At 35.1% G+C, this 13,899-nt stretch overlaps 2 protein-coding genes across 4 annotated transcripts; one reads left to right on the top strand and one right to left on the bottom strand.

Moving 5' to 3' along the window:
• Window positions 1–2,001: 2,001 nt before the first annotated feature.
• LOC111004666 (uncharacterized) lies at window positions 2,002–5,235 on the top strand. Of its 2 annotated transcripts, XM_088127167.1 has the most exons (3): window positions 2,002–2,136; window positions 2,398–4,699; window positions 4,990–5,235. In XM_088127167.1, the coding sequence occupies exon 2, from the start codon at window positions 2,952–2,954 to the stop codon at window positions 4,683–4,685; it is 1,734 nt and encodes a 577-aa protein (XP_087983293.1). In that variant the 5' UTR covers window positions 2,002–2,136; window positions 2,398–2,951; the 3' UTR covers window positions 4,686–4,699; window positions 4,990–5,235. The 2 variants fall into 2 exon arrangements, with proteins under 2 accessions (XP_087983293.1, XP_022131466.1); XM_022275774.2 differs by lacking the exon at window positions 2,002–2,136 and having other exon boundaries at window positions 2,192–4,699.
• Window positions 5,236–7,239: 2,004 nt separating this feature from the next.
• LOC111005100 (Syntaxin/t-SNARE family protein) lies at window positions 7,240–11,996 on the bottom strand. 2 transcript variants are annotated; one of them, XM_022276486.2, is made up of 5 exons: window positions 11,520–11,996; window positions 11,179–11,293; window positions 10,313–10,939; window positions 10,017–10,197; window positions 7,240–7,641 (listed from the first exon to the last, which is right to left on the bottom strand). In XM_022276486.2, exons 1-5 carry the CDS (start codon window positions 11,594–11,596, stop codon window positions 7,616–7,618), a joined length of 1,026 nt encoding a protein of 341 aa, XP_022132178.1. In that variant the 5' UTR covers window positions 11,597–11,996; the 3' UTR covers window positions 7,240–7,615. The 2 variants fall into 2 exon arrangements, with proteins under 2 accessions (XP_022132178.1, XP_087984387.1); XM_088128261.1 differs by having other exon boundaries at window positions 10,313–10,935; window positions 11,520–11,536.
• Between the last annotated feature and the right edge of the window lie 1,903 nt (window positions 11,997–13,899).

Here is a 13,899-nt window from a genome sequence, read left to right as displayed (position 1 = left end):
TCTGCACGTTTTTCTTGATTCGTTCTGAAACTGCTGAATTAGTTTTAGTACCGAATGTGGATGTTAAGTTTTTTTTGGTTGTATTCTTGGAGTTTCTTGAAGGATTTTGTTGGGTTTGGTGATGGATATCGTTTCGTGTTTGAATAAGTTTTTGAAACATGTGGAGTGGGGGATTGAACTTACAACCTCTTGGTTGGAGATATATGCCAATTACCACTTAGCTATGCTCACTTTGGCACAGATTAGTGAGTTTAGAAGTTGGTTTTTGGTGTTTGGATGTTTCCCGTGAGTTTTTGTCATTTTGGGGCTTTTTCTGCTGTTTTTAATGGCTTTGAAGGTTCTACAATTCAGTTGGCATGGTGGGGGATTTTATAAAACCAGTGTTGTTGAGGTGTGTAATGAGCCTCTTTTGAACTTGTTGAATAATCTTAGAATTAATCTGGTTGAATATGTTTTAACTTTTAGAGTTTGTCCTTTAAACTTCACAAGTATATATTCAGCGTTGTTGAGGTCATCCCAACTTTACAAGTTTTTGGTTTTCTTTTCCTCAAATCTGAGCAGAATGGAAAAGAGAGTGGCTGATTAAAATCCTAAAATTAAAAAAAAAATATATATATATATATAGATAGTGTACCGAATTTGTTTGGTATAAGAACACTAACCCACTCAATTGATAGAACGCAGGCACTAACGATATATTGCAATATAAAAGGTATAAGAACTACAATAATTACCAAGTAATTTGAGTTACTTGGATCATTCTCTCTTAAGTAGCTTAAACCATACTCACTTTATTTATAACTAAACTCCCTGATCCAATTACTAATATACCCTTAATACTCTAATAATATTCATAACTTATCCTAATAGCAATCCTATCATATAATCGAAACGATTTCAATTTTTTTTATCTTTGCTTGAAAATCAAACAGAACCAAAATTTTTAACCCCGGGTGACTATACAAATCAAATTTGAGTCAAGTGTGTCCCAAAGTAAACACTTCAAAATTTGAAGAGTTGGGGGTGCCCTCAATTTTGGGCCATAAAGTAGGGGATATTCTACCACTTGATAAGGCAAGGCCATGGCTGGAAGTGGATCAAGAACCAAAAGGCCCACCGTCGAGGAGAATATGAAAAGTCGAGCTCTTAAACTAGCTAGGAAAGGACCACAAACAAAATCATACATTTTTATACATTCTTAGTCTGGGTAACCAAAGTTTGAGTCATCATCGGCTGGGATAATCAATGCAAAGCACACGCCACAAATCCAACCATCCAATTACGAACTAAAACTCCTCCTGAATCCCTGACGTGTGTGTCAGCTCCCTCGCACGAGCTACAGACTGAACACACAAAACCCATAACATAACTTAAGCATGTTTAATTCTTTCTTTAATCTAATCTACAAACATTAATATATACATATATATATTACTTCGTACTTGTGTGTTCCATTATTCAAATATATTATCAGGCTTGTGTTTGTGTTGTGTTTCAGCTTTCTGCAAAAGTTTCATATGGGAGGATCTGGTGCGGTATTTGATATCTGAGGTAAAAGTTGGGGAATTAAAGGGGCATGGCTTCTGGCTTTTATTCTGAGTAGTGAATTTGTGGTCCCTCTCCTTCTTTTCTGCAGAGGGATCCAACTGGTCTGCACATTTTGTACTTCAATATCTAATTTATATTTTATGAGATGGATGATGGAGTTAGAAGATGGGAGCTGTTTATACCTAAATCTAAGTACGATGTGGACTATACTCAGTTATATACCAGCAATCTACGTAACAAAAGATCTATACAAAAAGAAAAAATACTCTAACACTCAAATTAGTATGACCTGTCAAATCGAAGAATGAGAGTTGCACACCTGTAACTTGCGTACGAAAATAAATGTCTATTTAGAGAAGAATGGTGGTGGATCCCACATCTCTAATCTACTAAGGCCGTTTCAATATAAGTTGCTAGGTTATTGGTTGCGCGAGTTACTTTTACATTAGTCTTCTTTTAGCGGCCATAAGTAGTAGTCCAAGCTATAGGATTACTCTCTAGTCGAGCTTTATAGCTTGGTCACTGCATATTTCTAAAGTAATTCAAGAAAACGTCATGTGAGATGATATTTTCTCCTTGTTCCGCGCGGTAGGTTGTATTTTGCTCAATATCAAGAATCAATTTTATATATCTTTCACTAGGAATGTTTGAAAACTTTGAAGGAGTAGGGGCAGGCAGGTAGCTGATTAGCTCTAGAGACTTTGGAGCCTAGCTTTGTTTCAGACAATATCATGACAAATTTTACTAGGGAATCTGAAACTTTTGTTTTTACCTGCCAAAATTCTTACCCTAATTCTTCTCAGTTTCTTCTTCTTCTTCTTCTTCTGATAATTCTCTCTCTCTTGCCAGAAGACGACGAGTGAGACTGTGGGGAGGACTGGACCACAAGCTTTCTGACGTGGGAAGCACTTCCAGCTGGTCGTCTCCCCATTTTCATTAATATTGTTACAAAATCAAACCCAAAGTGGCCATTTGTATGAAAAATACCCATACAATTACTTAATATATATATATTATATAAATATCATATCATATCATATTTTTACTGCATTTAGAAACAACCCCACCATTTATATGGAAGTGTTGATTAGTGGGTGAACATGAATACTCCAAAGTTTTTACCTTTATTCTTTCTTCTTGTAGTTCTTCATTTAGATTTTTTCTACAAGAAGTTACGATTGATATGGGAATTCGAGACTCTTAAACAACATGAGTTCAATTATAGAAATCCGAGCTTGCATGCGCCGTTTATCTCCCTCATTCAAAAAATAAATAAAGAAAGAAATAAAAACCTTTCCTTTATCTATAATACTCCATGATCTTAAACATCAAACCCTAGAGCTCCAACCTTTTTCCAAAACCGTAAATTCCCAACAAAAGGAAGAAGGAAGGAAAGCCACGAGATGAGGGATTGCACCAATTCCCCTTGTTTCTTTTGCTTAACAAAAGAGACCCACTTGCCCACAAGAAGAGCTGGAATAAGCAAATGTTTCAATGAGTTACCTTATAGAGATGACCATGACCATGTCCTTGTCCTAAGTGCCCTTTGGCACATAGCCATGGCTCACCCAAATGACAGAGAATACCCTTCTCTTGGTGTCTTTGAATGCATGGGAAATCTTATCCAAAGGGGCCTCAACGACAGCAATTGGCTTCTTAGGGACCAAAACATCTACATCCCATATTATGCAGCTCATGTCATTGGCTCTTACACCATCAACAAGCCTGAGTTTGCTCAAAAAGCTGTGGAATCAGGAGTGATCCCCCCATTAATGGAGCTTCTGAGAGGAAAAATGAGCTGGGTCGAGCGGAGAGTCGCCGTCCGAGCACTCGGCCATCTCGCTAGCTACGACTCTACTTTTGAAGCCCTTGCTGAATATCAAGAGGAAATTGTCAAATCAGCCATGGAGATTTCTTGCTCTTGCCTTGATTTAGTGTACAACAACTTTGTAGCATCAAAGGAAGAAGATAGAGAGAAATACCATAGAGATTTGCTCACAAGAGGAGTTGGAGGGAGAGAGATTGAGGATAGGAAGGCAGAGGAATGGGCTAGCCAACTCCAATGTTGGAGCCTCCATTTGGTGAAATGTTTTGCTTCCAAAGGGAGGTGTTTGGACATCATTTGCAAAAAAAATCCAATCTTTTTAAGAGATTTGTGTGGAATGTGGGGTGGATTGTCAAATTACACCTCAAGTGGTGGAGTAGGACTAGTAAAAATCTTGACCCACAACAAATTTTCAAGGAAGTACATTGCTGAATCCAGAGAAATAATTGACACCCTTTGCAACTTGTCAAGATCTTCAGATGACTGGCAATACATTGGCATTGATTGTCTCTTACTCCTCCTCAAAGACCCACAAACCAGGTACAACGTTATTCAAATTGCTGCCTTTTGTCTCATAGATTTGGTCGAAATCAGAACACTTGGAGATAGGTCAAATCTGGGAGAGGCCATCACACATGCCCTCCTCCTAGATTACAACCAAATCAAAACCAATTTCAAGAACCATCAAAATCTCCAAAAGATTCTAAGAGAAACATGGGATCTAAAAGTGGAGAGGAAGAGGAAAGAGAAGCTGTTATCTGAGGAGAAGCTTGAAGGGAAAAGGGTGATGGTGAATCTCATAAAACAAGCAGCAAATGAACTGTTTAGATTGGGAGAAATAGAGGCAGCTCTAAGAAAATACAAAGAAGGGCTAGATTTATGTCCATTGAGGCTCAGAAAAGAGAGAATGGTGCTCCATAGCAACAAAGCTCAATGCCATTTGCTGCTGAGGGATCCAGATTCTGCCATTAGTGACTCAACTCGAGCTTTGTGTTACTCAAATCCAACAAATTCTCACAGTAAAAGCTTGTGGAGAAGATCTCAGGCTTATGAGATGAAAGGGTTGGCGAAGGAGAGCTTGATGGACTGTATAATGTTTGTAAATGGTGGGATGAAAATGGCTGAAGATCATAAAAGAATCAAGATCCCATATCATGCTGCTAGAATGATTAGCAAGCAGATGGACGGCACGTGGCTTTTTGCATCCGCTAGATTAAAGAAATTGGCTTCAGTTAAAGTGGAGAAAGCTGAAGATTCTTCTAACAACAGCCATGAGAGGCATGGAATGTTGATGAGGACAATGACTGTATAAACAATTCATATCTGGTACGTAAACAAAGTTGGTTTTATATATTCATATGGCTAGTTTCTCATTATTCAGAAATTTAAACATATACATAAATCAACATCATTTTTTATGCTTTGTTTCAAAATATTGAATTACATGACCAATATTATATGAAGTGATGATCCGTGGGAAAAGTTTAAAATCTAGAATTTGAAATCATTTCTAACCGATTCTAGACATTAATAATATGTTATTATTTCTTTTAAACTCAATTATGAATTCGAGCCCAAATCTGTTATTGTGTGGTTGCTTTGGTTGTGAATTGCAGGTTCTTTAGCCGCCAATATGGAAAAACCTTTATACGTGAAAAGGGAAAGAGGGTGAGAAAGCTGGAAAATTCGAAGAGGCCAATTATAAAGCCATGAAAGTTTTTGATGTTATTACTGATTTCATAATGTAAGGATTAAGACAAAACTTCCAATAGTTATTAAGCAAAACCAACCACTTCATATGGGTTGGGAGTAATATTTTTTGAATTTCAAATTAAACACAATTTGGGCGCAAATTAACAACATGCATTTGCAAAAGTCAGCACTCAAAATATAAAATTCGACATGCATGTCTACATATAATTGGTGGACCAAGAAGTGTTTTTGTGTCCATAGATTGAAGCTAAAGTTAAAAATAATCTAATTATTAAGTTTGAAGTTGTGACCTAAAATAGTATCCCTTGCTGAAATAATGGACTTTTTAGTTGTCGTGACAATATATATTAATTTTATTAACCAACCCTAAATTGTTATAATTTTTTGAAATATGATGTTGAAGAAACCCATCACCACATGTTCTATGTGATATGAGTGGGGAAAAGTTAATGCTTTTTTGCCAAATTAAGATAAAATAACTTAAATGGGCAGCGATACCTGATCAAGTTTTAGCTAAATTTTGAACACCGTCAAACACAATAAAGTTTGTTTTTGTATTTAGAGGTAAGGTAATTTACGAAATGTTCATAATTAGATTTTGAGTAAATATACAACGTAATATAATATATAGATACCGGGTGAGACCAAAGTAAAGAAGAAAATAAATTTTATAAATAGTGTGTATAATATATTCTTCATCTACGCATTCTCCTAAGATTTTAGAAAATTTTATTTTCTAAAATTAAAAGGGAAAAAATGAACGAGCGTAGAGAGAACTCCATGTGTTTTTTTAGGAAGTATCACACTTATTTTTATTGTAGTTTTAATAATTTTAAATATATTTTTAAAATATTTAATACTTTTAAGTGTTTTGATCTTGGTTTTCATTTGTCCTTATTGTTACCGTCTTATTTTCACATTTGATATTAAAATCAATATATAATTTAAAATAAGGTGAGAATTGAGATGTCGCACAAAATTTTAAATACATGCAATACCAAAGTCTAATCAGTAACAACTACCCCAATGAGTTTAAAGATGAAACAAAATAGTTAAATTTCAATGCATAAATTTATGAACTTTTATACAGTGTTAAGTACATTCTTGAATTTTGAATTTCGTATTTCGTATTTATAAATCTGTCTTATTAGATATTTTCAAAATTATAAAATCAAAAACAAAATTGTTATCAAACAAAATTAGAATTATATTCAAATATATATATAGATAGTTATCAGTCAAAAGTTTCAGAAAATTTATGAATTTATGTATGTTGACTTTGACACAATTTTGAAAATTTTAGAACTAAATTTATAATTATAAAATATTTAAAAGTGCAATGCAAATAACAAGATGAGAATTAGAAAGCAACCAGTTCGAAGAATGGGTCGAAGAAACTTTCTGTTCTATGGCTAATCTTTTAGATAACACTTCATTTAGCCTTTTTAACTTTTTAGAATCCTTAATTTCAGCTTCTATTGTTAACAAATTCCCCTTAGATACTATCACAAATTCCCCTTATATACTATTGTTAACCAGAATTCTTTAAGCTAATATTTTATTAACATATTTAAAATAGTAATTCACAGTCAACTAGAGCATAGTTTAAATTTAGGCATATGTACCCAATCATGAGGTTGTGAGTTCATTGACTCATAGAAAATGTTAAGGATAAAGGTATCTCAAATATCCCGAATATCTCCACAGTGGTATGATGTTATCCACTTTGGACATAATACTCAAAGCTTACTCTTTCTACCCTCCCTACCAACCCAACAAAAAAAAATGGTTAAAAAAGTCCCAAGTAATTTTTTTTCCAAAAAGCACCTAATGGGAGATGGTGGGGGCATGGTGGTTTATGGATTTTTGGACTGTGAAGAAGAGTAAAGGACATAGGTTTTTGGGATTTTACTTGAAACCACAAGATGAAAGGCTTTAAGATCATGCCTTCAATATAAATTCAATGTTCAATAATATAGTCTTCGAAGTTCGAATTTGAAGCCCTATTTCTCTTTGCTGCACTTTACTTGACTTTTAAGATGATAACATACATCTTATCTACTAAACTATGCTGCAAATAAGTGTAATACTGTATGAAAGTTACAAAGAGATAAAAAAGAAAATAAAAGATCAAAATGGATGATTACATGGACTAAAATAAAATTTAAAACTATTTAATATTATAAAAGTAAAGTTGGTGGCACCCGGAAAAAAAGAAATATAGATTTGAAACAGGACCAAAGACACGGAATAAAGGGGGAAAAGATTCAATGGTTAGCCCCTAGCCCTTTTCCTTTGTCTCTCGTACAGACCTTTTTAACTCTTGATCAGCTAAATAACACTTTGGTAAATAACAACAGTGACTAAAGCATATTTCAACTATGGATACATACATCTTAGAAAGTGTTTAATGTACAAAGCTGCTGTGCGGCAAACAAAGATATCTCAACAATGGCGAGATCATCGTCCACCGTCGTCCACTTCTTACTGCCATAATACTACAACAAATTGGTCGACAATAATGGCTCCTCATAGCAAACGAAGTGCAACCAAAACTGAAAAACATGAAAGAACAGACATAAGTCTCTCTCTAAAGCAATGTCTGAATGTGATGAATGAAAAAAACAACAGAATCAGACCACTACCCATGCTACACAACAATGGCTACATGTGACTACATCTAAGATAGGATACACAGTCTCAATTAAGGAGCTTCACAATGGAAAAAGAATGAATTACATATATGAATTCAATGGTGGAAGGCTGGGAGCGATCAGCAGGTAAGGAAATAAAGCTGCTGCCAACTCAAATTCCACTATTTAAGCATAAAATGCACAAGAAAACTTGGAACTTCCGAACGGTGAGATGAACAAACCCCATATGACCTACCACTAATCTTTACCTGTGTTACTCCGTAAGTGGCTGTGGAGGTCCCTTCTAGCGGAAGATTACAACGAGGGATTTCAACTGGGAAGAAATTGATCTAGAACATGGATCACATTTGTCGTCAAATGGTCTGAAGTTTTAGGGTCAAATGTATGTTGGGTTTTGGTTTTGGCAACATTGCCAATAGGAACACAACTTTACTCCTTAAATCGGCTGTGGAAGTTCTCTCGGGGGTACAATTTCTTATGGGATCCATTTGGTTGTGTAGGTCAGTTTTGAAACCAAAACCAACCTGATGGCAAAAAATACTATTTAACCAAGAAAATGAAAAAAGCCGAAGCAATGATGGTTCTTCAGTTAACCATGATCCAGAATAGAAGGTTTTTAAACCACACATGACAAACAAAAAAGTGCGAGCTAACAAAAACCACCCTGCCAAAAATGTTGTAGCAGAAAGTATAAAGGGAGGATGCATTACCAACTAATGATGATAATTGTTTGGCTCTGGGGGAAATTTAAGAACTGATGGTGTGGATTCTCTTTGGCAATGGCAATTGCAATTGAGCAACACCAAGCACGAACAAAATCAAGCTTACTACCTGATCGTGTAGATTCTCTATTGCAATTGCAAGTGAGACCTGGTGTCTTTTCTTTTTTCTTTTTTTCTTTTTTTTATTAATTTCTTTAGATCTTATAATGATCTACTCGCTGAAGGTTGAAAAAACTAATAATAAAAGGGGCAGTGATTCCATTGTTTGGTCAGTGTAACAGTTTCAAAACCAGTAAGATCGACACCTGATATTTCAGTCAAGAATTCAGTAAAACTGAAACCGACCAGACTTGTATTAAACCAACTGCCTGACATCAATTTTGGTGATTTCATCTTCCACCCAGCACCCCTACTGGCATTCATGGCAGAGATGATAGAGACTGGTTCTCCAAAATAAACAAAGAGTAGTTTCAAGAGCCGATGGAGTAGACTTACACGCTTGCTGATCTTTTGAAGAAAAGCTTTGTCCTTAAGGTTGGGAAGGGCAACCGAGCTAAATTCTCGATAGATGCTGGGCTAGTCTATTAGGATTACTGGTAAGGATATGTTGGGTATATTAGCAGTGATATATTTTTAATTACTTAAGATTGAGAAGTTTGTTTGCTAAAGTTGGGTGGTTATAAATAGAGTGAAGAAGTCTGGGGTCGGGATTTTTTATGAAAAAAGTTCAAGCCTCTCAGAGTGTTGGGGGCACTTATAATTTCTTTTACCGATTTTAGCACGAATTAGATTATCTAACAAACTTCTCCAGTAAATACAAATATGTCACTGCTAATATTCCCAACAAATCCCTGTTTCCTAATTTGAGAGCACTGAAGGGCCAAATGCTCAATTAGCCCCAGGAAATGTTATCAGAGGGCGAGGATAACCAAAAAACCTGTTTTCACTTCACATGCCTAAAATATCTGTCTATGAAGGTAAGGTAATAAATAAGAGGGTTAATGTGAAATAGAACAATATAAGGAGTGCGGATCAATTCTTACTCTCAAGTTTCTCTCGACACAGAAGTTAGACATTTTGTAAGAAGTTGTTCGGCAGGGAGACAAAATACGATATTATTATTCATTTAAGTTATAAAAGCTGTGTTTTATGAAATGCTTCTCATCCAATAAAATAAAAGCAACTCACACACTAAGGTTATTTATTTAGATGGAGGGCAAAAAGATCTAAAACAACAAATTAAGCAATGTCATACATCTTATGAACTCCAAAAGACTAATATGAAAAGGATGAACCACGGGAAACAAGTCAAAAAGTTAGAAACGTAAAGCTATGAACACGTTCATATTTACATTTTCTATATCTGAAGTATAGCACCTGAGCAGTTCAACACAAAGAAACTCAAAGATACAACTTAAGTAAACAGCATTTTTCTCAGAATATAAAAAATGTAAATCAAATCACACCTCACAGCTATTGCTTCTTGAGACACAAATACAAGATTAAAAAATATGCCAAGAAGAACAGAGTCTGACAGTTCAAAAAAAAGCTTACCGATCAATAGAATGAGAATCGTTGAAAAAGTCACTTGAACAGGCCTACTATACTGCATTTGATATAGAGACCTCTGAAACTGTCTCTGAATAGATCCATACCAGCCATAGAGTTGCTTATCATAAAAATCATCACAGCTATCTAAGCAACTCTTATTTCTTACATATCCAGCAATTATACCCTACATGGAAAAGAACAGAAACTATAATCAAGTGACTAGACCAAGATATCGAGCTCATAATTACAGAAACAAAAACTGATTTGACATATAAACTAACAATTGATAGGATGCATACCCTGGTTGATTGAGGGGATTGCAACAATGTCGAATTAGTTTCTTGATGCCTATCTACTACTTTCGACTTCCTAAAGCCATTCTTTGGCCACTTGAGTTTTGGTGCAGACTCGACAGTACTTAAAAGCCCAGAAAAACTTGGGATCTTTCGTACAGGTTGGGATTGTCCATTTAAAGAACCTTGTTGGAAATCAACCCCGGAAATTGCAATCTTCCAGGAACCAATGTCAGGACTAGCGCTAGCTGTCCTCCGGTGTCCATGGGACTTCTCCTCCCGATAGTCACCCCGGTCAGCTGATTGTAGAGAGTTACTCGAACAAGCTGGTGCTGATTCCTCATCCATTGCTTGTGAGTTTCCATTGTCACTAACAACATTGTTAACAACAGTTTTATCTTCTCCTGTTGAAGGTCCTGAAAGAAACAATGCGAGTTCGTTGCTTTCACCTTCATCCAGCCGCATCCAAGGCAGTGAAGATTTTCCCTTTGATTCAGAAACTTCTTGTAACGAATTTTCAGTTTTTGAAACCTGATCCTCAATTGCTACAATAAATTCCCGGTGCCTATCTCTCGCATCTTCATTTGTGTTATTAATATAACTTGATTTCACAGCTCGTTCGAACTCCTCTAACTGCATTGGCAACACAAGTAATAGCTATTTCAGCAAAAGTACGAAGCTGGTTAATTGAATAGAAACTAACACACAGAGATGATTATTGGGGGTATGACATTTATGAAAAGAAGAGGAAAGGAGCCTCAACCCAAGCTAGGGAAGTTGCACAAAAAAAAAAAAAATGTTGCAGTTAGCCAAGCGTATGGAACGTAGAGAGGATTCTTCTGGAGAGGGAAGGAATTGAGGGGTAAGATCACCTGCCATTTGGTGGTGCCAAGAGCAGTGCGTAAATCCCTACCGAGCTCATCACAGTTCCAAATGCTTGATTCATCTTTGGATGCATGTACCCACGTTCTATAAGTCGATTCCATCCTGAGATACATAAACGACAAAGATGGGGGCCATGAGTATCCGATTAATTGAAAACATATCACAACGAGAAAGAGGATGGAAGGCGGGGGAAAACCCCCGTTACATTAACTTTCCGGGCAAAATCTAAATCTGAGGACAAATACCATCAATCGAAGAAACAAATTCCAGAAGGAACCCTTTTGGTCGAATAATTTGTGGGCACTTTGAAAACTGAAAAGAAATTTACCTATCGGCAGATTCTTGAACTTCCTCGGCGGCTGAGAAAAAGGGATCCTTTTCCCACCGATCAAAACTCGAAGCCATATTTCTTCGCAGAAAAAAAAAATTCGTCCCAACAAATCAAAAATAAAAAAGAAAGAAAATTAGAAGATTATGGTATCCACGGAAGAGGAAAACCCCAGGCCAATCCGGCAGGCAGTAGGACACCAGAAACAGATTCGATTGGAATAATGCAGAAGAATCATGGAAGCGTGGGCGGTAGAGGAGGAGGAGAGGAAAGCGATTGGTATATTCGAGGAGGAGCAGTAGCGCGTGGAATTAGAAAGGTGAAGAAGGCGGGCGTCGTTTTGGCCTCATGATTCTCAACGAAACGAAGCCGATGTTGTTTTGTTAATTGTTATGAAACTTGAAACACCCGCGAAGGTGGATCCGACATCCGATCGTGGTAACTTCCTCAGGCCGACGCCGTTTTCCCATTTGGTTTCAATTTCAACTTTCAATTCTAAAACCTCATTAAATTAGTTATATGTCTTATGGTTATGATTATTTGGTTCAGGGGTTAATTAGAGTAACACACTCTTAATGTATTAAAAAAGGCAGTTTGTTACATGGGTTTATTTATCTTGGGCTAATTTGAGTAACGTATTTTTTTAAATTAAATTTTTTTTTAACAAATTCAAACTTATTATCTATCTAAATATAGTTGGATGAGAAGACCATTTTTTTTAATTAAATGTTCGATCTGTCATGTAGATATTTGTTATGCTAAAAACAATACTCAAACATTTAAGGGTGTGTTTGGTAGTGATTTTAGCATGGCCAAAATTACTTTTGTCATTGTCAAAATCATTTCTAGTTTCGTAAATTAGAAAATTGATTTTATGAAAGCTTAAAATCACTTTAAATTGGTTTTAAAAGTATCACTTTGGACCGTGATTTTGAAAAATCAATTATACTTAAATCTCTTTTTTTTTTCAAAATCAATCCTACCATCACTCTCAAATACACCATAAAATTTACTTAAAAAAAAGTTCTCACTAAAATGTTACAAAATAGAAAATTCTTCTAGACAATTTATTGTAAATTAAGATTTTTTTTTTTTTACCATAAGTGGGGGTGGGGTTTCTAATTCTTTGTTCGCATATAAGTGCCTAAACTAGTTGAGTTATGTTTGGCTATAGTAAATTTAGAATCGAGAGAAATTTCAATCCTTATTTTAAAAATATCACAACTATTCTTTTTTTTTTTAATGTATCATTAAGTTTGAACTAAATATGTATTTTATGCGATATGGATTTTTTTAGTTCAATAATTACAGGACAGAAGATCAAACTATCAACTTTTGATATGACAACAGGTTTCTTACCCACTCTAACTATAATTTGGAAGGACAACAAATTAAAAGTCAAATTTAAACCATGTTTTGAAAAAAAAAAGTGACATTAAATTTATTCAATTTCTCTTTATGTTAAATTTTATTTTGATGCTATTTAAGTAGATGGTGTAGGATTATTATTACTATTGTTATTTGCAAAAAAAGTAAGATTATAATTATATCAGTAGTGGTTATTAGAAAGAAAGAAACAAATCGGTTGCAAAGCAAGGGATGGGGCGTGTGGCAGTGGTTCAATCTCAATGCAATCGATCCAAATTTTGATGAACATGTTCCATCTTCTCCAATGGCGACTTCGTAACCCGTTTTTACAGACCACAAATTCTCCAATCGATAATTTAACCATCAACCATTCATAAATACTTATGGTCGATTTCAAATATATACCTAACAAATGTTGATAATCAAATATGAACTTGATTGAACAAAATTTTAAGTTTTTCAGACACCGGGATTTCAGTTCAAATGTTTTTTCAGAATTGATGATGTAGATGTTCTCAATTATCTCCTCTAATTGTGAAGTTCACGATTGCAAATATAATGACAAGTATTTTATGGGCACGAGTGAGTTCTAACAGATTTTTTACTTGGTTGTTTGTTAAAATTAATGGTCAGCATGATGAAAGTTATTAATATTATTATTTTTTACTTCGGGACACAAAGAGGATTCAAACCTAGATCTTGAATGTTAACACTCAAAGCTTCTTGCCACTGCACCTACACCGAGAGTGCTTGCATGCTAAAAATTAAACATAGAAGTAAAAGTTGTAACAAGTTTAGGTTTGACTGAATATTTAAGAAGTTTTATAAAATTCTTTTAAATTGGTATGTTACCATTGGCAATATAATGCATTCCACACACCTGCAAAAAACTGAGTAAGGTATGACTTAGTTAAGGTATAATCGATAGGAGAATTTGAGTGTCATTGGGAAGAAATGACCAATTCAATAGATCAAGATAGACTGACTAAAATGATCTGAAATATAACAGTTT

This window comes from Momordica charantia (assembly GCF_013281855.1).
Source record: "Momordica charantia cultivar OHB3-1 chromosome 8 unlocalized genomic scaffold, Mcharantia_2.0 BLBB01000008.1, whole genome shotgun sequence".
Lineage (NCBI taxonomy): Eukaryota > Viridiplantae > Streptophyta > Magnoliopsida > Cucurbitales > Cucurbitaceae > Momordica > Momordica charantia.
Note: the sequence above shows the minus strand (reverse complement) of the source record. Positions and strands in the feature narration are given on the sequence as shown.